We start from the raw sequence: 18904 nt of genomic DNA, 5'->3' as shown, positions 1-18904 counted from the left end.
CTGATACTTCGTATATTAGCACTTTTAGTGTCGTTGGTTCTTTCTTTCCTCTAAGATACTGCATTTTGGCTTTCTCTTTCATTACCAAGTGCTTTCTTAGTACTGGATGCTCATCTCTATAACTTGGTATTTAGCTTTCTAATTCAGTCTCAAGTGCTTTCTTGCCACTGGAAGTTCCTTTATAATGTTAAAACTCTCTTTTATTTTCAAGTGCTTGTTCCTTCCTGATAGATACTCTATAAGGTTAGCATTCTCTTTTAATTTCAAGTATTTTCTTGCCACAGAATTTTCCTTGCTGATACTGTTGTTATGTTTCCAGTACAGTTTGCAATTGGATCTTCCATTCTTTGTGTTAACTTTCTTTTTCAGTATCAGAATTTACTTGCTACTTCGTTGTTGACTTCTGACTTCTTGTAGTTTTCATCCTAAATAAAATTTTATGTGCATTTATTATAAAATTTCCATTAACATTAAATTCAGAAATAGTGGCTTCGATTTAAAAGAGAACATAAAAGATGTGGATATAGTGCAAAGGCTAGATGTAAATAAATTGTAAGTGTTTAAGTTTTAAATACAGAAGCAAAAAACATAACAGTAACCGTAGATGGGTACGTTTTATCCACAAAATTCATGATTTAGTCCGGATCGTCTTTCTTGAATTTTTCATTTGATTTATGAATTCTGAACATGATACGGTGAGTTGTTAGATTTAACAAAGCGATAATGTCTACCCTGGTAAAAGGAGTGTGAAATTCGAAATCACTTAACCAACATTTCACATGAAATAACATCTTTCACAGTCACGCTAATCTTGGTGAAATCAGTATTGTTAAGGCTTTTGATAACTTTAAAATCTGACTGTAACTATGTTTTATAGGTTAAGAGAACCTCAGGCTGAAAAAGTAGTAGAGCATCTCAGTTTTAATCCACTTCTGTTTCACATTAATTTTTGTTTAATTTTTTTGGTCTGTAGTTCAATTATAAATTATTTTTTGCCAAAAATCGAGAGCGTTTTTAGCTCATCTGATTTTTTGAAAAAAAATGATGAGTTATTGTCATCACTTGAGCGGTTGTCGGCGTCGGCGTCGGCGTCTGCGTCGGCGTTGCCTGGTTAAGTTTTATGTTTAGGTCAGCTTTTCTCCTAAACTATCAAAGCTATTGCTTTGAAACTTGGAATACTTGTTCACCATCATAAGCTGACCCTGTATAGCAAGAAACATAACTCCATCTTGCTTTTTGCAAGATTTATGGCCCCTTTTGTACTTAGAAAATATCAGATTTCTTGGTTAAGTTTTATGTTTAGGTCAACTTTTCTCCTAAACTATCAAAGCTATTGCTTTGAAACTTGGAATACTTGTTCACCATCATAAGCGACCCTGTATAGCAAGAACATAACTCCATCTTGCTTTTTGCAAGATTTATGGCCCCTTTTGTACTTAGAAAATATCAGATTTCTTGGTTAAGTTTTATGTTTAGGTCAACTTTTCTCCTAAACTATCAAAGCTATTGCTTTAAAACTTGGAATACTTGTTCACCATCATAAGCAGACCCTGTACGTCAAGAATCATAACTCCATCTTGCTTTTTGCAAGATTTATTGCCCCTTTTGGACTTAGAAAATCAGTTTTCTTGGTTAAGTTTTATGTTTAGGTCAGCTTTTATCCTAAACTATCAAAGCTATTGCTTTAAAACTTGCAACACTTGTTTACCATCATAAGTTGACCCTGTATAGCAAGAAACATAACTCCGTCCTGCTTTTTGCAAGATTTATGGCCCCTTTTTGACTTAGAAAATATCAGATTTCTTGGTTAAGTTTTATGTTTAGGTCAACTTTTTCTCTTAAACTATCAAAGCTATTGCTTTGAAACTTGCAACACTTGTTCACCATCATAAGCTGACCTGTACACAAGAACATAACTCATCCTGCTTTTTGCAATAATATGGCCCCTTTTGGACTTAGAAAATCATTTCTGGTTGGTATTATGTTTAAGTCAACTTTTCTCATAAACTATTAAAGCTATTGCTTTAAAACTTGCAACAGTTTTTCACCATCATAAGTGGACACTGTACATCAAGAAACATAACTCTATCCTGCTTTTTGCAAGAATGATGGCCCTTTTTAGACTTAGAAAATCATGGGTAGGACAATATTTCTATTACACAAAAAAAATCAGATGAGCGTCAGCACCCGCAAGGCGGTGCTCTTGTTTTAATGATGGTTCGGTATTTTTATGGTAACATTATTAAGTCGGCAACACTTTTGTCATGTTAAGAAAAGTATTCTTGGTTTATATTTTGGAGCATAGTGTTGGTTTCTAAAAATCATGAGTCCTACAGTAACTGTTCCTGATTTATTTATCAAAAGCTGAAACAACATCTACAACACCAATATATGGGTCTATACTCTCAAAGAGGATTGTCATTTTACTACTTTCAAAGTAATTTCTACCCCAACTCCACTTGTATAGCCATGCTGTAAGTCGAAGTTAATCCTTTGGCAAAAAAGAAACTGCAGATTCTGTCCATTCCCCAACTCCCTCCCTCAGTTTTTTGACACTAGGTTTCTAATCAGAAAGATGTTTGTAACATTACCGGATGGTATCCGTTTGAACACCATGGAGGCATGGTTGCTTCTTGAGAATTTATTTATTTATTTATTTTGTCGGGTTTATCGTTGCACTGACACAATTATAGGTCATATGGCGACTTTCCAGCTTTGACGGTGTAGGAAGACCCCAGGAGCCCCTCCGTGCATAATTTCATCATGAGCGGGCACCTGGGTAGAACCAACAACCTTCCTTAAGCCTAAATTGATGACTTCCTCACATGAAGAATTCAACGCCTCGAGTGAGGCTTGAACCCACATCAATGAGAGGCGAGTTATTTGAACTCGGCATGGAGGCCCATAGCTTCTTGATAATATAAGAAGTAGGACTTACTGTTTATTCAATTAAGCTATAATATAAATAAATTACATTGTGAATAATGAAGGATGTTGAATCAACACCTGAATCAATTTAAATTTGGCAGGCAGACCCATGCAGGTAGAATTCTCACCTGACATTATAATTATCATTCTGGAATTAATTGGATTGTTGGAAATCAAAGACGTGTAGTGACAGATATATAGGCTGAATCTGAAATGATTGGGAGAAGCAGTAAATGAAAGATTATGTACATTTATGCTCAAGGGTTATGGAGATGAAGCATTTTCAGGGTGTTTCAAACACAGATTATGAACATGAAGCATTTTCAGGCCTTTATGAACACAGATTACGAACATGAAGCAGTTTCACTGAGGCCTTTATGAACACAGATTATGAACATGAAGCATTGTCAGGCCTTTACAAACACAGATTATGGACATGATGCATTTTCAAGCCTTTACAAACACGGATTATGAACATGAAGCATTTTCAAGCCTTTACAAACACTACAGTGGACATCTTTATAAGCATTTTCATATAATTGTATGACAAGCATTTACTCGTCTATTCATAATTACATTCTTATATTCAGGTTTCATAGTTATCTCTGGGCCTTTTTTGTTAAAATTTAGTTCGATGTCCGTAAGATTGTTTTAAGTTAGTATTGAGCTTTTTTGAATTGCCTATAGGGCTATGGAATCTATATCGTTATTGCTGCGTGAACAAACTTACCCCCTTTATTTCCATAATGTCATGATTATTTGCTTAATATCTTAAGTGAATTGAAAAATATTTTACTATTATTTACTCATAGTGGTATTTTGCCAGACAACTTGTGAATATTTTATGTCAATATTGTCCTTTTATTGACTAAACATATTGTACAAAGTTTTATTTTCGATTTATTTGATTTCTTATTGATGATAGGCTACAGAATTTTCACAGTTCATTTACGTTTTTTTTCAAAGTTTGCACATTCCACACAATTTCCTTTCAAATGGACTTTCAAATCTGTTCGACAAATATTTTTATTACATTGCAGTGAACACACTGCCCTTTGAAGAGGGGGCAGTTCATTGGTAACCTGATGAGGTTACAACCATGACTTAATGTTCATTATAAGTTTCTCTGCAAATGTCATGTACATTTTCAAGATGAAGCCAAAGTATTTGTTACCTATGGTTGGTTAATGTTGGTACATGCTTTTAACATCCCAATGTCAGACTTGTACTGTAACCTTAATGGCCTGTTTGACAAAAATCCATTTGTTGGATAATTGGAGAGAACTTTTGGGAGGTTTCTCTAAAATCTTCTCAGAAAAGAAGTACAGTGAAACACCGCTCGCTCGAGGTCGCAAGGGGATGAGCAAAATGCTCGAGTTATCCATGGATTTTAGCGACCCGAACATTGACCAACATACGAAGAAAATTGAAGTTTGTTTTACCACTTGTCATCGAGACCGTTGCAGAGGAAACGGTGATGCGTAATAATAACACACTCGTGACATTTTCAAAAAACGTATTACAAACGTTATTTATGATAGATCGTAAATGGCACATGTAAAGAAACAACTAAGACATTTTTTTTTGAAATACTGTAATCGAATTCGCAATTTTCTTCCCCAAATTAAGATCTCATAATTATCGTCTTAATTTTATGAAAAGGCTATCTTATTCTCTTTATTTGCATGCAAACAACTGTTTATTAAAATATTAATATCTCATAATTATCTTCTCGATCCCGCAGAAAAAATAATAATTAATAACAATTTTGATCAATAAAATTTTTCTTCCACCTTTCATCAATAATTGATCTCATTATCAGATCAAATATACCGACAAACAAACATTTAAGATAGTCGGAGAATAGACCATGCAATTCTCACGACGTGCGAAAATTTTGAATTAACCGATACATTCTGACCGCCGAAGGTGTGAAAAATTTTGACACCTCTGCTCGAGTTTGCCATAAGCAACAAAGAGTAAATTAATACACAGGGACCAGGTGTCATGCTCGAGCGATCGAGTTATCGATGCTCGACCCAGCTGTGGTAATTTCATATAGAAAATAGAAGGAAATCGGCCAGGACCACATGAATTGCTCGAGCGAGCCCGGGTGCTCGAGTCATCGATGCTCAAGCGAGCGGTGTTTCACTGTATGTCTGAAAATGAAAGGTATGATGGTAAAGAAATTGCATTCAGTTACACAAGATTTTTCTGTTGACTTTTAATCTAAAATACTGGGTAAACTAATTAGACAGCTAGATTTTTGGATGAACATGGAAACGACTTGGGGCATCTCATCTTAGGGCTGACAGGGAAAGAGGTTTAATAAAAATGTTTAGGGCAGGCACTGATAGAAATGACATTAAGCCTTAGTAATGCAAAATTCCTGGCTAATAACTTTTGAAGATCTAGCTGGGCCTTATGAAAACGAGTTTGGAGTCCAGTCACAAAATCGTGCTGGTTGTTTCTGAGCGCATATATTTAAAATTGACATGTGACAACTTCAGTCACACTGTTTCATGGAATGCCTTAGTAATAAACTTACTTTAATATAGATGAAAAAATTCAGTGAAGTCTGAGAAATATTTGGGAATGCTGAAGCAGGGGTGACAGGTATGGGCGAGACATTAGACAGTTACTGTTGAGATGGCATCTGGAGATTTAGACAGTATATGCAGAATGAAACTTATCAGCCACAACTGATGGAAACATCACATTTAATTGCATTCTCCAGGGATAAAATAATTTTAATGTTGTGACAAGGGTGCCTACAATTTTGTAATATAATTTTGATTGAAAATAAATGCCTATATCAAAGTTTAATTCAAGAAATGGAAAAAAATCTGTGATATGAATATCAGCTGTTCATAGTTTCACTGAGCAAAAGTTAGGACCGCTGCAGTTAATTGTTTTTTCATAGCATGCGCACATTATAACATAATTATTTTCAAAAAGCATGCTATGAGAAAAGATTGAATTTTAACTAAATAGGTTATTTGTGATGTGTAAGAAACAAGAAGTTGTTGAAAATGATTTACAAGTGAGATATCAAAGGAAAAAATTCCATGTATCAGTTGTGAATTATCTCCTTGTCTTCTTAAAATAATTTTTGCAGGTGGAGTTATATATATATGCAGGAGCTTTTATCCCTTACCATGCTAAATTTCTATAATGAACTTGTCCATCTTCCAATTTGGACAGTACCATTAACTGTTAAAAGGGGTGCTTACCAAAAGATACTGACTGAATAGCGAACAGTGCAGATCATAATCAGACTGCACGGATTAACTTTTCCTTGTATTTCATGAACTTTTTTGATAATTCATGAATTCTTACAAATTCATGAATAAATTCATGAAGTTCATGAACCTTTTTCACAGGGGCAGTATTGAGGCTAAAAATGTTTTCTGCTGGATAACTAAAGAACACTTCAATTACAGTTGTCAGACTTAATAGATATTATGATTGCCTGTGCATGGTCAGTAGATGACCTTATTGTTTTGGGGGTCAGTAGGTCAAGGTCACAGTGATGTTGAGACTGAAAATGGTTTCTGCACATTAACTTAAGAACTCTATGGACTACTTTCTTCTTAAGCTTCATAGGATGATTGCCTGTGGTAAGTAGATGACATCTATTAATTTGAGGTCGGGGCTCAGTAGACCAGATTTTAAGGTCACAGTGACCGTGACATTGAAAACAGTTTCAGCTTTGTAACTAAAGAACACTTTGTCCTACAGTCCCTCAAACATCATAGGAGGTTTGCATGTGGTCAGTAGAATTGACCCTTATGTTATGTGTGGAAGGGTAGGGGGGGTTGGGGGAGGTCAGCAGACTGATACTGGGACAGGCCATCATGGAAGGTATAGGTGTGTTACAAACAGCTCATGTTTTGGTTTTGATTTAGATTTTTTAAGGACAAATTTTGGAATATTTCTCAGGTATAAAGACAAGTCTGGTTACTATAGAGACTGTGGCCCTTATTCTAGAGACCAGCGTTGCTTGTAATAGAAGGATATACAGTTTTCACTATAGAAATTGCGAGAATTTCTTTTCAAAAGGCTTTTATGTTAAGTTGGACTTAATGAATAAATTCAAACAATATGAAATTCAAACTGCTTTATGTTTAGCTGACAATTTATCTGAAATAAGACATTTATTACTAATCATTTTGTCGTTAGGAGCAGCTATTGACAGTATGTATAAAATGAGAATCTTAGTGGGTACAACTTGTGCCATGGGGAGTTTCTGAGGGGACTTAAGTAGTTTATAGACTTATTCCTGTGTTATGAATAATCAGAATTTCTTTCAGTTCTTGAAAAAAACAGGTTAATCAAAATGGCATATCCACTTTTTATATCAAAGTCATGAAAATTCTTTGAAAGATATAGCGACAGACTTTCATAATTTATGTTACATTTTGATTATATCGCCATTTTATTTGGTGATGGAAAACAGATGTGAACATTCTGTAAGTTTTTGATTAAATTGACCGACTTTTACCATCTAAAAAATTTAAAATCATTACAGTTTTTAAAGAAATGTTTTGCATCACAATGGTAACAATTAATGTTACAGCTTCAGGCCCCCAGAACTACAACCCCTCGTCAGTGTAGTCTGTTTCACTGATCTGTCTTACCGAATACAGAGTCAGTTACAAACCGATTAAAAACGTACAGATTTCTGTACAAATACCAAAATCCACCGCGTGAATGCTAATCTAAAAATAGCCAGGCTTTCCCAAAGAGAAATGCGTAGCTCAGGTTAAACCTTAGTATTGAATTCATATAGTACATGTACATTGTCTTATTAATCCTGAAAGGATTGTTCAGTCACCTTACATAACAAGTTAAACCTAAAACTATGAAAGTTTAAACAATACACAACTGATAAGTATGGTGGCTGATTTCTGCCATTTCGCGTTTTTGCCCCGCGACCCCGCCGAGCGAAAACACGAGAATTAACAAGTTAAAATGGCGGGGGCGCGGGACGAAAACTCGCTAGTTAGCGTGGGCGCGGAGCGAAAACTCGCTGTTTAGCGGGGTCGCGGGGCGAGATTTAGTATCTGGTATGTCGGGGGCGCGAGACGAAAACACGATAACTAGCGCTGCTTAAACGTCGAGTTTTCGCACCGCGCCCCGACATTCCAGTTACTAAATCTCGCCCCGCGCCTTTGCTAATTATCGTGTTTTCGCTTCGCGCCCCCGCTTAATAGCGAGTTTTCGCCTGGCACCCCCGCCATTTTATCTTGTTAATTTTCGTGGTTTCGCTCGGCGGGGTCGCGGGGCGAAAACACGATAATTAGCGGGGTCGAGGGGCAAGATTTAGGAACTGGAATGTCGGGGACCCGGTGCGAAAACTCGGCGTTTAAGCAGCGCTAATTATAGTGTTTTCGCCACGCGCCCCCGACATACCAGTTACTAACTCTCGCCCCGCGACCCCGCTAATTATGGTGTTTTCGCTCCGCGCCCCCGCTAAATAGCGAGTTTTCGCTCCGCGCCCCCGCCATTTTAACTTGTAAATTCTCGTGTTTTCACTCGGCGGGGTCGCGGAGCGAAAACGCGAAATGGCAGAAATCAGCCACCATAGATAAGCGCTTCCAGTCAGCTTTATTGTCCATGTTGTAGAATAGGTACATACTGGTAACTTACTATAAATTATTCTCTTTCTACGCAGGTATCTAGTATTGATAATAGAATTGTAATTAGGAATAACTAATTGAAATCTTCTGCAAAACTAAACCGAGCCTGCAACATTTTCGTTTTTGTCCTGTTGAACGATCTGTGGAGTTTCCACTTTTTCTATTTCATAAATTAATGACTTTCCATATCCAGTGGGTAAAATTACTAATGTATCTCCATCATTTATTTTTTCTAACACATTCAGTTTTTTGGGTTTAAGGATACTGAATGGTGTGTTGCTTTCTTTATTTTTATTTTTATTTATTTATTTTTTTACAGAAATATCTGTTTTGGTAAATTCCATCTAGCAGCCGACAAAAAAGAAAGATCTAAAATAAAAGGGAGCTATGCATGATGTTTACATCGATATATAAACTCAGCCAATCAGCGATTGCTATCTTTCACTAATTTTATACCAGGCGCGTCGTAGTTCTTGGGTTGTAACAGTCGTTAATATGTAGTATCTAACGCGTGGAAGAGTCTACTCGTCAGTGGTCACATCCACAAAGATATATTATTGGTGCCAAATGAAATATGTAAATTACAGTAATTTCATAAAACGTTAAGCAAAATTTAATTTAATTATAAGGGCTTTATTAAAGTTTAAGACTACTTAAAAGATGTTTGCAACCTTTACTATTTTCCTGATTACCCTACTCCTTATTTTTGTATAAAGCATTTCAAGGGAAATAACCTCATCAGTATCTTAAGAAATGCATGGCTATTTTTAGTAACTCTTAAGAAATTGCCGTTTTTAGCAATATCAAGTGGAATAGAATAGAGAAATATACATGTTTAAAACAAATAGCACACAATCATGTTGTAGTGCAAAGAAAAAGAGTCATATATTATCTTACTCCAAATATCAATTTTCGAGATGGCCTTCCCTAGAAACAAGACATTATTTCTTTTGGCCTAATACGAAGACCTACAAGGAAGATTGATATTAAAAAATTCATTTTTGATGATAATTACGTAATAAATTTTCAAAAAAGATGTATGCATATCCTTAGTAACTTATATAAGTGATAAATGTAGCATTAAAACCACTTCAAAACAAATTTGATAAGAATATTTTTATGCAGATTTAAACACATCATATGCATCAGTGTATTTTGTGAATTAATATATAGGAAAGGCAGAAATATATTGCATTTTAATTATTTTACAACTGTGAATGGAAAGTTCATTAGGTGTATCTTTATATATCTTTGCAACAGTGATAATTAGGTTACAATTATGTTTTTCATCCTAAAATTTGTTGGAGATCCTAGTCATGGAAAAGGCAGTGTCTTCATAAATCATTATCCTAGATCCTCAGATTTAAAGACATTGTATGTATTAAACTATTGCCCAAGGATGTGCACATTTTCTGTTGTTGCAAGTGTATATATTACACTAATACCCTAAGATGTGTACATACCCTGTTGGTGCAATTGTGGAAAATTAAGGCAGTGTACATATTAAACTAATACCCTAAGATGTGCACATATCCTGTTGTTGCAATTGTGGAAAAGGCAGTGTATGTATTAAACTATTACCCTTAAGTAGATGAGCACACATCCTGTTGAAGCAGTCATAGAAATAGGCAGTGTATATATTAAACTATTACCTTAAGCTGTGCACACATCCTGTATTGAAGCAATCATGGATAAATTGTTATCTTAATGTGATAGTGTGAACATCCTGTTGAATCAGTCATGGAAAAGGCTTTAATTGGTATCCTAAGATGTGTACACATCCTGTTGTAGCAATCATGGAAAAGGCAGTTTATGTATCTAATTGTTATCCAAAGATGTGTATATATCCTGTTTTGTAGAAATCATGGTAATGACAGATCATATTTTAAATAGTTATTTTATGATATGTTCACATCCTGTTGTAGCAATCATGGAAAAGGCTGTGTGTGTGTGTGTGTGTGATAAATAATCCTAAGATGTGCACACATCCTGTTGTAGCAATCACAGAAAAGGCAGTGTATGTAATAAATTATCCTAAGATGACATCCTGTTGTAGCAATTATTGAAAAGGCAGTGTATGTATTCAGTAGCTGTCCTAAGATATGGAGAGATGTGCATATCCTGTTGTAGCAGTCATGGATAAATTGTTATCATAACATAATAGTTTGGACATCCGGTTGTAACAATCCTGAAAAGGCTAAAATTGTTATCCTAAAATGTGTACACATCCTGTTGTAGCATTATCATGGAAAAGTGTATTTTATAGATTTTTATTGTAACTGCACATATCCTGTTATAGCAAATATGGATAAATTGGTATCTTAAGATGATAGTGTCAATATCCTGTTGTAACAATCATGGAAATGACAGATATTCTGTTGTAGAAAAGGCAGTATTATACATAAAACTGATACTCACTGGTATTGTCAGTCATGGAAAAGGCAAAACATATTAATTCATTGTTAATCTAAGATGTATTATAAGACATCCTGTATCAGTATCTGAGTTTCATTTTTTTTTTTTTTGATAACATGATTTGACAATACATTCACATCTGTTGTCCATCTCATTTGCTTGTTTGAATTTTAACTTCCAACTTCCAGTGGGTGATTTCAGGGCATTGACAGGTCAGGTATTTATTTAGCCAGTCAGATTAAGGCCAATTATTGAATATATGTCAAAAAAATATATCAGCATTTAAATTTCTATCTGCTATGAAAGTAATCATGTTACAAAAAGCAGAAAAGCTGTCAATCATGATTTATCAACAAATCTGTGCACTCCCACAAACAGGGCTTTGTAATTAAACTATTTTATAGGTGTCTGTTATTACTTTACATGCATCTAATTTATTCTGTCTAGACACAGACAAGTTTCAGCTGTAAACTTACCTAGCAGTGCTACTGGTTTGAAATAATTGCAAGCCACAAAGGTGACCACAGATTGCCGATGGAAATTGAAATAAAGCAAAAAAAAAAGTTAGTGAAATGCTGAAAGTATTATGAAGTTGGCATGAAGTATCCTGTGAATTGTACCAAGCCGGATAATTAAATGTTTGTATTCTATAAATTGAAAAATAGCCCTCTAACCCTTACCCTGCTAAAGTTCTATAATGGACTCATCCAGCTTTCAATTTGGACAGGTAACCATTAATTGTTAAAAGGGGTGCATAGCAAAAAAGTTACTGACTGAACAGCGAACAGTGCAGATCATGATCAGACTGCATGGATGTGCAGGCTGATCATGATCTACACTGGTCGCAAAAGCAGAATCAATTTTATGTGTCCAGCATGGTAAGGGCTAAGGTTACTAAGCTCAGTTACAGATAGAGAGCAAAGATCACCTAAGCTTGCAGAAGGTAATTGTGAGTTATAGATCCCAGTGGTTGAAGCAAATATATTCTCCTACGAATATTATGCTGAAATATTTAATCAGCATGCAGAAACTTTTAATTGTAGTTTACACATATTTCTATGACATCTGTTTAACAAAAGAAAAAAATTAAGTAATTAATATCATAATTTCATAAATGCTTTATTGTAGGCAACAGAAATTTGATAATGATTCCATTAAATTGATAGACAAATATTTCATTCTTTTATCAATTTTTAACAGCAGCTGGTTTCATGTCAATAATACCAAATATTTAACCCTTAGCCTGCTGGCGGCAAGTTATTCTGCCTTTGCGACCAGTGCAGACCAAGATCAGCCTGCACATCCGTGCAGTCTGATCATGGTCTGCACTGTTCGCTATTCAGTCAGTAATTTTTCAGTGAACACCCCTTTGAATAATAAGTGGTATGGCCCAAATTGAATGATAGACTGGTCCATTTTAGATATTTAGCAGGGTAAGCTAGGGTTAAGGGGAATATTAAGAGAGATGTATTTAATGGTATATAGATAATTTGGTTGTAATTAATTTGGTATTTTTTATGACATTTCAACTTACCATTTGAAATTTTGCTCATTATATTTTGTAACACCCGCAAAATTTGATTTACAATTTGAACTGTCTGGCTATAAATGTAGCTAGGTGCTATAACTGTCTTACTCTCTAAAATCGACAGGATTAAAAACATATTGAGTTTGATTATTTCTTGCTGTCACACTTTTTGTACCCCCCCGACAACAAAGTTGTAAGGGGGGGTATACTGGTTTCAGGTTGTCTGTCTGTCCGTCTGTCCGTAGACGCAATCTTGTGCGCACCATCTCTCCTTATCCCCTTGACAGAATTTAATGAAACTTCGTACAAGTGATCAGTACCAACAGTAGTTGTGCATGGGGCATGTTAGGTTCTTTCAGAAAAAAAAATTGCAGAGTTATGGGACTTTGTTAGCCCACCATCATCAGATGGTGGGCTATTAAAATCACTCTGCGTCCGTGGTCCGTCCGTCCGTCATTCCGTCCGTCCGTCCGTCCGTTAACAATTTCCTGTTATCGCATCTCCTCAGAAACTACTAGGGGGATTTTGACCAAACTTTGTCAGAATGATGTATTGGTACCCTAGTTGTGTCCCCCTGAAAATCAGACTGGTTCAACAATGTATGAGTGAGTTATGGCCCTTTGTTTATTTCTATAATTTATATAGATTTATATAGGGAAAAACTTTGAAAACCTTCTTGTCCAAAACCACAGAGCCTAGGGCTTTGATATTTGGTATGAAGCATCATCTAGTGGTCCTCTACCAAGATGATTCAAATTATTTCTCTGGGGTCAAATATGGCCCCGCCCTGGGGGTCACATGGTTTATATAGACTTATATAGGGAAAAACTTTGAATGACCTCTTGTCCAAAACCACAGGGCCTAGGGCTTTGATATTTTGTATGTGACATCATCTAGTGGTCTTCAACTAAAGATTGTTCAAATTATACCCCTAGGGTCAAATATGGCCCCGCCCTGGGGGTCATATTGTTTACATAGACTTATATAGGGAAAAACTTTGAAAATCTTCTTGTCCAAACCACAAAGCCTAGGGCTTTGATACTTGTAATGTAGCATCATCTAGTGGTTCTCTACCAAGTCTGTTCAAATTATCCTCCTAGGGTTAAATATGGCCCCGCCCCGGGGGTCACATGGTTCATATAGACTTATATAGGGAAAAGCTTTTAAAATGTTCTTGTCAGTAACCTACAACATTCAAACTTGGACCACATGTATATTTTTGAGTGGCAAGATGAACCTTGACATGAGTTGACCTTGATTTTGACCTAGTGACCTACTTTCACATTTCTGTAGCTACAGCCTTCAAATTTGGACCACATGCATAATTTTGTGCACTGAAAAAAAATTTGACCTTTATTTCGACCTAGTGACCTACTTTCACATTTTTGAAGGTACAGGCATCAAATTTGGACCACATGCATAGTTTCGTGTTGCAAAATGAAATTTGACATTGATTTTGATCTAGTGACCTACTTTCACATTTCTCAAGCTACAGCCTTCAAAGTTGGACTACATGCATAGTTTTGTGTACCGAAAAAAACTTTGACCTTTACATTGACCTAGTGACCTACTTTCACATTTTTGAAGGTACAGGCTTCAAATTTGGACCACATGCATAGTTTTGTATTCCGAAGTAAAATTTGACCTTGATTTTGACCTAGTGACCTACTTTTACTTTTTTGAAGGTACAGGCTTCAAATTTGGACCACTTGCATAGTTTTGTGTACCGAAATGACGTTTGACCTTTACATTGACCTAGTGACCTACTTTCACATTTTTGAAGGTACAGGCTTCAAATTTGGACCACATGCATAGTTTTTTATTCCGAAATAAAATTTGACCTTGATTTTGACCTAGTGACCTACTTTTACATTTCTCAAGCTACAGCCTTCAAATTTGGACCACATGCATAGTTTTGTGTACCGAAACAAACTTTGACCTTTACATTGACCTAGTGACCTACTTTCACATTTTTGAAGGTACAGGCTTCAAATTTGGACCACATGCATAGTTCTGTATTCCGAAGTAAAATTTGACCTTGATTTTGACCTAATGACCTACTTTTACATTTCTCAAGCTACAGCCTTCAAATTTGGACCACTTGCATAGATTTGTGTACCGAAATGAACTTTGACATTAAGATTGACCTAGTGACCTACTTTCACATTTCCGTAGCTACAGGCTTCAAATTTAGGACCACATGCATAGTTTTGTGTACCGTAACAAACTTTGACCTTGACATTGACCTTGTGACCTACTTTCACATTTTTGAAGGTACAGGCTTCAAATTTGGACCACATGCATAGATTTGTGTTGTGTACAGAAGTGAAATTTGACCTTGAGCTAGTCAGTAAGTCTTGAAATTTGGAACACTCAAAAATGGCACATTGGTGGGCGCCAAGATCACTCTGTGATCTCTTGTTTTTTTGTTACTATACTATATACATAGACACAATCTTGTGCGCACCATCTCTCCTCATCCCCTTGACACAATTTGATGAAACTTCACACAAGTGATCAGTACCAACAGTAGTTGTGCATGGGGCATGTTAGGTTCTTTTAGAAAAAAAGTTTGCAGAGTTATGGGACTTTGTTTTTTTGTTACTATACTATATACATAGACACAATCTTGTGCGCACCATCTCTCCTCATCTCCTTGACACAATTTAATGAAACTTCACACAAGTGATCAGTAACAACAGTAGTTGTGCATGGGGCATGTTAGGTTCTTTCAGCGACAAAAATTGCAGAGTTATGGGACTTTGTTTCTTGTTAACATACTATGTACATACAGTCTGCATATGCAATCTTGTGCGTGCCTAATCTACCAAACCCTTACACACAATTTAATGAAACTTCACACAAGTGTTCAGTACCAACCCTAGTTGTGCATGGTGCATGTTACATTCTTTTAGATAAATATTCTGCATAGTTATTGGACTTTGTTTTTTGTTACTATACTGTATACAAACAGTCTATATACATACAGTCCACATAATTATGCAATCTTGTGTGCGTCAAATTGCAATGTACTGTGTCAGTGCATGTGGGGGGTACATTCATCACCTTTAGTGATAGCTCTAGTTTTTTTATTGCATGTCATAAATGATTTATGGTATCAAAAATTAGATGAAGAAAAAATGAGAAGTGAAGGGAGGAAGAATTGAACAAATAAACAAAGTAGATTATGCATTATTTACTAAAAGAGTGTTTGTGTGCTCTGGTTTAGCGTCTTTTTCAAGAATTTTTCTGTCATATCAACGATGATCATGTCAACTTGTTGTAGCAGTGAGCACAATGTCCAGCAACTTTATAGTGCTGCCTGACTGGAATATCATGCTGTAGAAATGTGACATGATAGTCCCCACCCAGTCACATTATACTCAGACACCGGGCTGACCAGTCGTAGCACAAAATTATAATCATCTTAATGCTGAGAGCCAAGCAAGGAAGCTACTCCGGTATGACGCGGCTAGGGATCGAACCCACACCCTCCCGCACTTGGCGCTCTACCACTAGGCTACCAAGGGGGTACTATTTTCAATAGGGCATAGGCCATTATAAAATAATTGCTAGATTATCATCCAAATTTTCCTTAAATGGAGTAGAAGCAGCATTTTATTTTTCATTTTTTATTTCTTATTACTGAAATTGTATGAAAACACAAAAAAAATACTTTAAAAAATTTGGGTGATGATAGTCGAGAAATTAATTTACTATGGTCGTGCCCAGTAAGGGTTATGCAAGCAGTTTGTGGAGATGCTATAATGCCTTTAAAATAACAAAAAAAACAATAGATATCAATTCATTTTAAATGATATCTATATAATATAAAGTATACTGCTAAAATCTGTTTTTTGTGAAAGATGTAGAAAAGTTTTCTACTACATCAGTCATGCCGTAAAAGCGTGATTTGAAATACACATGCAATGTAAAGGGAACGTAGTTGTACTTTCTCATTATATTATATGTGACTGTATAGGATAATTGTGCCCCAAAAATTAATTCCAAAAGATTGTTTAAAATGTTTTTTCAGTCTGCCTATGATGCATGACATTTTTTAAGTATTATATTAAAATATTGTTTTGCGTAGTTTTTATTTATTTTACTATCAGTTTTTTTTTTTGCGTTTTTTTTATTTGTTATTTTATGCCTATTTTTATTCCTTTCTCAGCTAAAGCATCTGTCATCAGATCATAACATTAGCCAATCACATTTAAATTTAATTTAAGATAACAGTCATTAATTGAAATCCCATACTGAGGGCAGATTAATGAGCTCAAGAAATAAGAACCTGTCCCATCAGCAGAAAACAACTAACCTGATACCACATTAATGAAGTATTACAATTATGAGTCATCACATTTAAAAAGAACTTTCAAAATTCAGCATTTTTTTTTAAAGATTTTAATTTTTGGTTTAAACAAACATCATAGTTTGAAGTTGAGATCTTTTTGAATAACTGTCCCCTCATTGTTGTGGGTACGAAACCTGGCTCCAGATCTAGAATTCTTTCATGTGAGGAAGCTGAGTCGACTTTGCTTATAGAAGGTTTAGTCCTTCCCAGGGTCCTGTTTATTTCTGAAATATTGGCTGGAGAGGCACCCAGGGTTGTCACTTCAAAGCAAGGAAGTTACCTCTTGACCCAAAATTGTGTCACTTTGGCCTAAACATACATGTATGTTTTGCATTTATTTGAAAAAAAAAACAACTTTGAAGTAAGGGCCTCAGTATGAAATAAAGAAAACATTGTTCATCAAAATAGAAATTTTTAGTGTGACATTATAGTCATTAATAGTGTCTAAGACACAGAGTTGGGAGTCAGAGGTTAATTCCTAATTTAAAGGGAGGTAATCATGGTTAGACATTGTCTTTAATTTACATGCTGTCTATATAATTATCATTCTTGCAGTTATCATGCTTAAGTCGTTATTAACAATTTCATTGTCATAATTAACACATTATGTATTTTACTGTTCAGCTAAATGCCCGACTGGTGAGTTTACTTGTGGGGATGGAACGTGTATAGATTCATTTTCCCGGTGTGACGGTGTCCCCGATTGCGACGACGAATCTGATGAAAAATTTTGTGCTGGTAAGAATGAGCTGTCAACCCTTACCTTGCTAAATTTCTATAATGAACTTGTCCATCTTCCAATTTGGACAGTACCATTAACTGTTAAAAAGGGTGCTTACACAAAAGATACTGGCTGAATAGCAAACAGTGCAGATCATGATCAGACTGCACAGATGTGAAGGCTGATCATGATCTACACTGGTTGCAAAGGCAGAACCAATTGTGTCCAGCATGGTAAGGGTTAAGCATGTGTCTGAAGAATATACAGTGGCATCGTCAAAAATCTTCTCTAATAAGCCTGTCAATTTAAACTGCATAAAAGAAGTAGAAGAGAAAGCATATTGTTACAAGGGCCTGTTTGCCTTCTGTACTCCTACCGCATTTGGTGAAACTAACTGGACATTGTCTCCTCTCTGCAATTATTAACATATTCTGTAATAAGAGAATGTCACAAATACCACTAATTGATGTGAATGTTCTCTTATGTTTGTTAATATCTTCTCTAATATGTGAATATCACTTAGTGATATGAATGTTCTCTTATGTTTGTTACTATCTTCTCTAATATGTGAATATCACTTAGTGATATGAATGTTCTCTTATGTTTGTTACTGTCTTCTCTAATATGTGAATATCACTTAGTGATATGAGTGTTATCTTTATGTTTGTTAATATCTTCTCTAATATGTATATATCACTTAGTGATATGAATGATCTTAACAATTTCTCAGGTAAGAGTGATAAAGCACAGAGTATATTGAATGTTTGACACATTAATATCTTCTCTCTGTTATGTTTAACATTTGTCTTGGAGTGTTCTGCTCTGTTCTCCAGTTGTTTATCTATTTAAGTTACTACCTCCTCATTGTGCATTTTACCTGTTAAGAATTACATAATCTAATATTAAAATGTGAAGAAATAAAAAGTCAGTGAATGCCTGATATAGAGTGAATAACTTCATCAGCAGAATCATCATTTTCTCCATGGATATTATCATCATCATCATCATCATCATCATCACCATTTTTATTTTAGAAAAGTTTGCTTGCTAAAATTTTTTTAATGGATAGCTTATCTCTAAGTTGCATTTGTTTTGCATGGTATGCAAGCTTTTATATACAATATGCATATACCAGCAGGTATATATTTTTTGTTTGAATAGTGAAATTAAAAAAATGGTATGTTTTTAAGTTGATATATTATCAGCCTTGGAAAAGTGTGTAAAACTGAAGTTGGAAATCTATCTCAAAGTTACTACATCTGCGGTTCAAGAGTTACTGGGGACCCGTCTGGTATAGCAGCCTTGCCATTGGT

At 35.3% G+C, this 18904-nt stretch overlaps 1 protein-coding gene across 8 annotated transcripts in view; it reads left to right on the top strand.

Annotated features, from left to right (window-relative positions):
- LOC123538009 (collagen alpha-1(I) chain-like) overlaps positions 1-18904 on the top strand; it is a 156349-nt gene that overhangs the window by 80094 nt on the left and 57351 nt on the right. For 6 of the 8 annotated variants that reach the window (XM_053530308.1, XM_053530307.1, XM_053530306.1 and 3 more), the window contains one exon: positions 17495-17608. The exons of the other annotated variants lie outside the window; for them this stretch is intronic. In XM_053530308.1, coding sequence (XP_053386283.1) covers positions 17495-17608 — 114 coding nt within the window. The remainder of the gene's footprint in view (positions 1-17494; positions 17609-18904) is intronic. 8 annotated transcript variants of the gene reach the window in all.

Source organism: Mercenaria mercenaria, chromosome 18 (genome assembly GCF_021730395.1).
Source record: "Mercenaria mercenaria strain notata chromosome 18, MADL_Memer_1, whole genome shotgun sequence".
Classification (NCBI taxonomy): domain Eukaryota; kingdom Metazoa; phylum Mollusca; class Bivalvia; order Venerida; family Veneridae; genus Mercenaria; species Mercenaria mercenaria.
The sequence above is the reverse complement of the archived record's forward strand: the minus strand, read 5'-3'. Positions and strand labels throughout refer to the sequence as shown.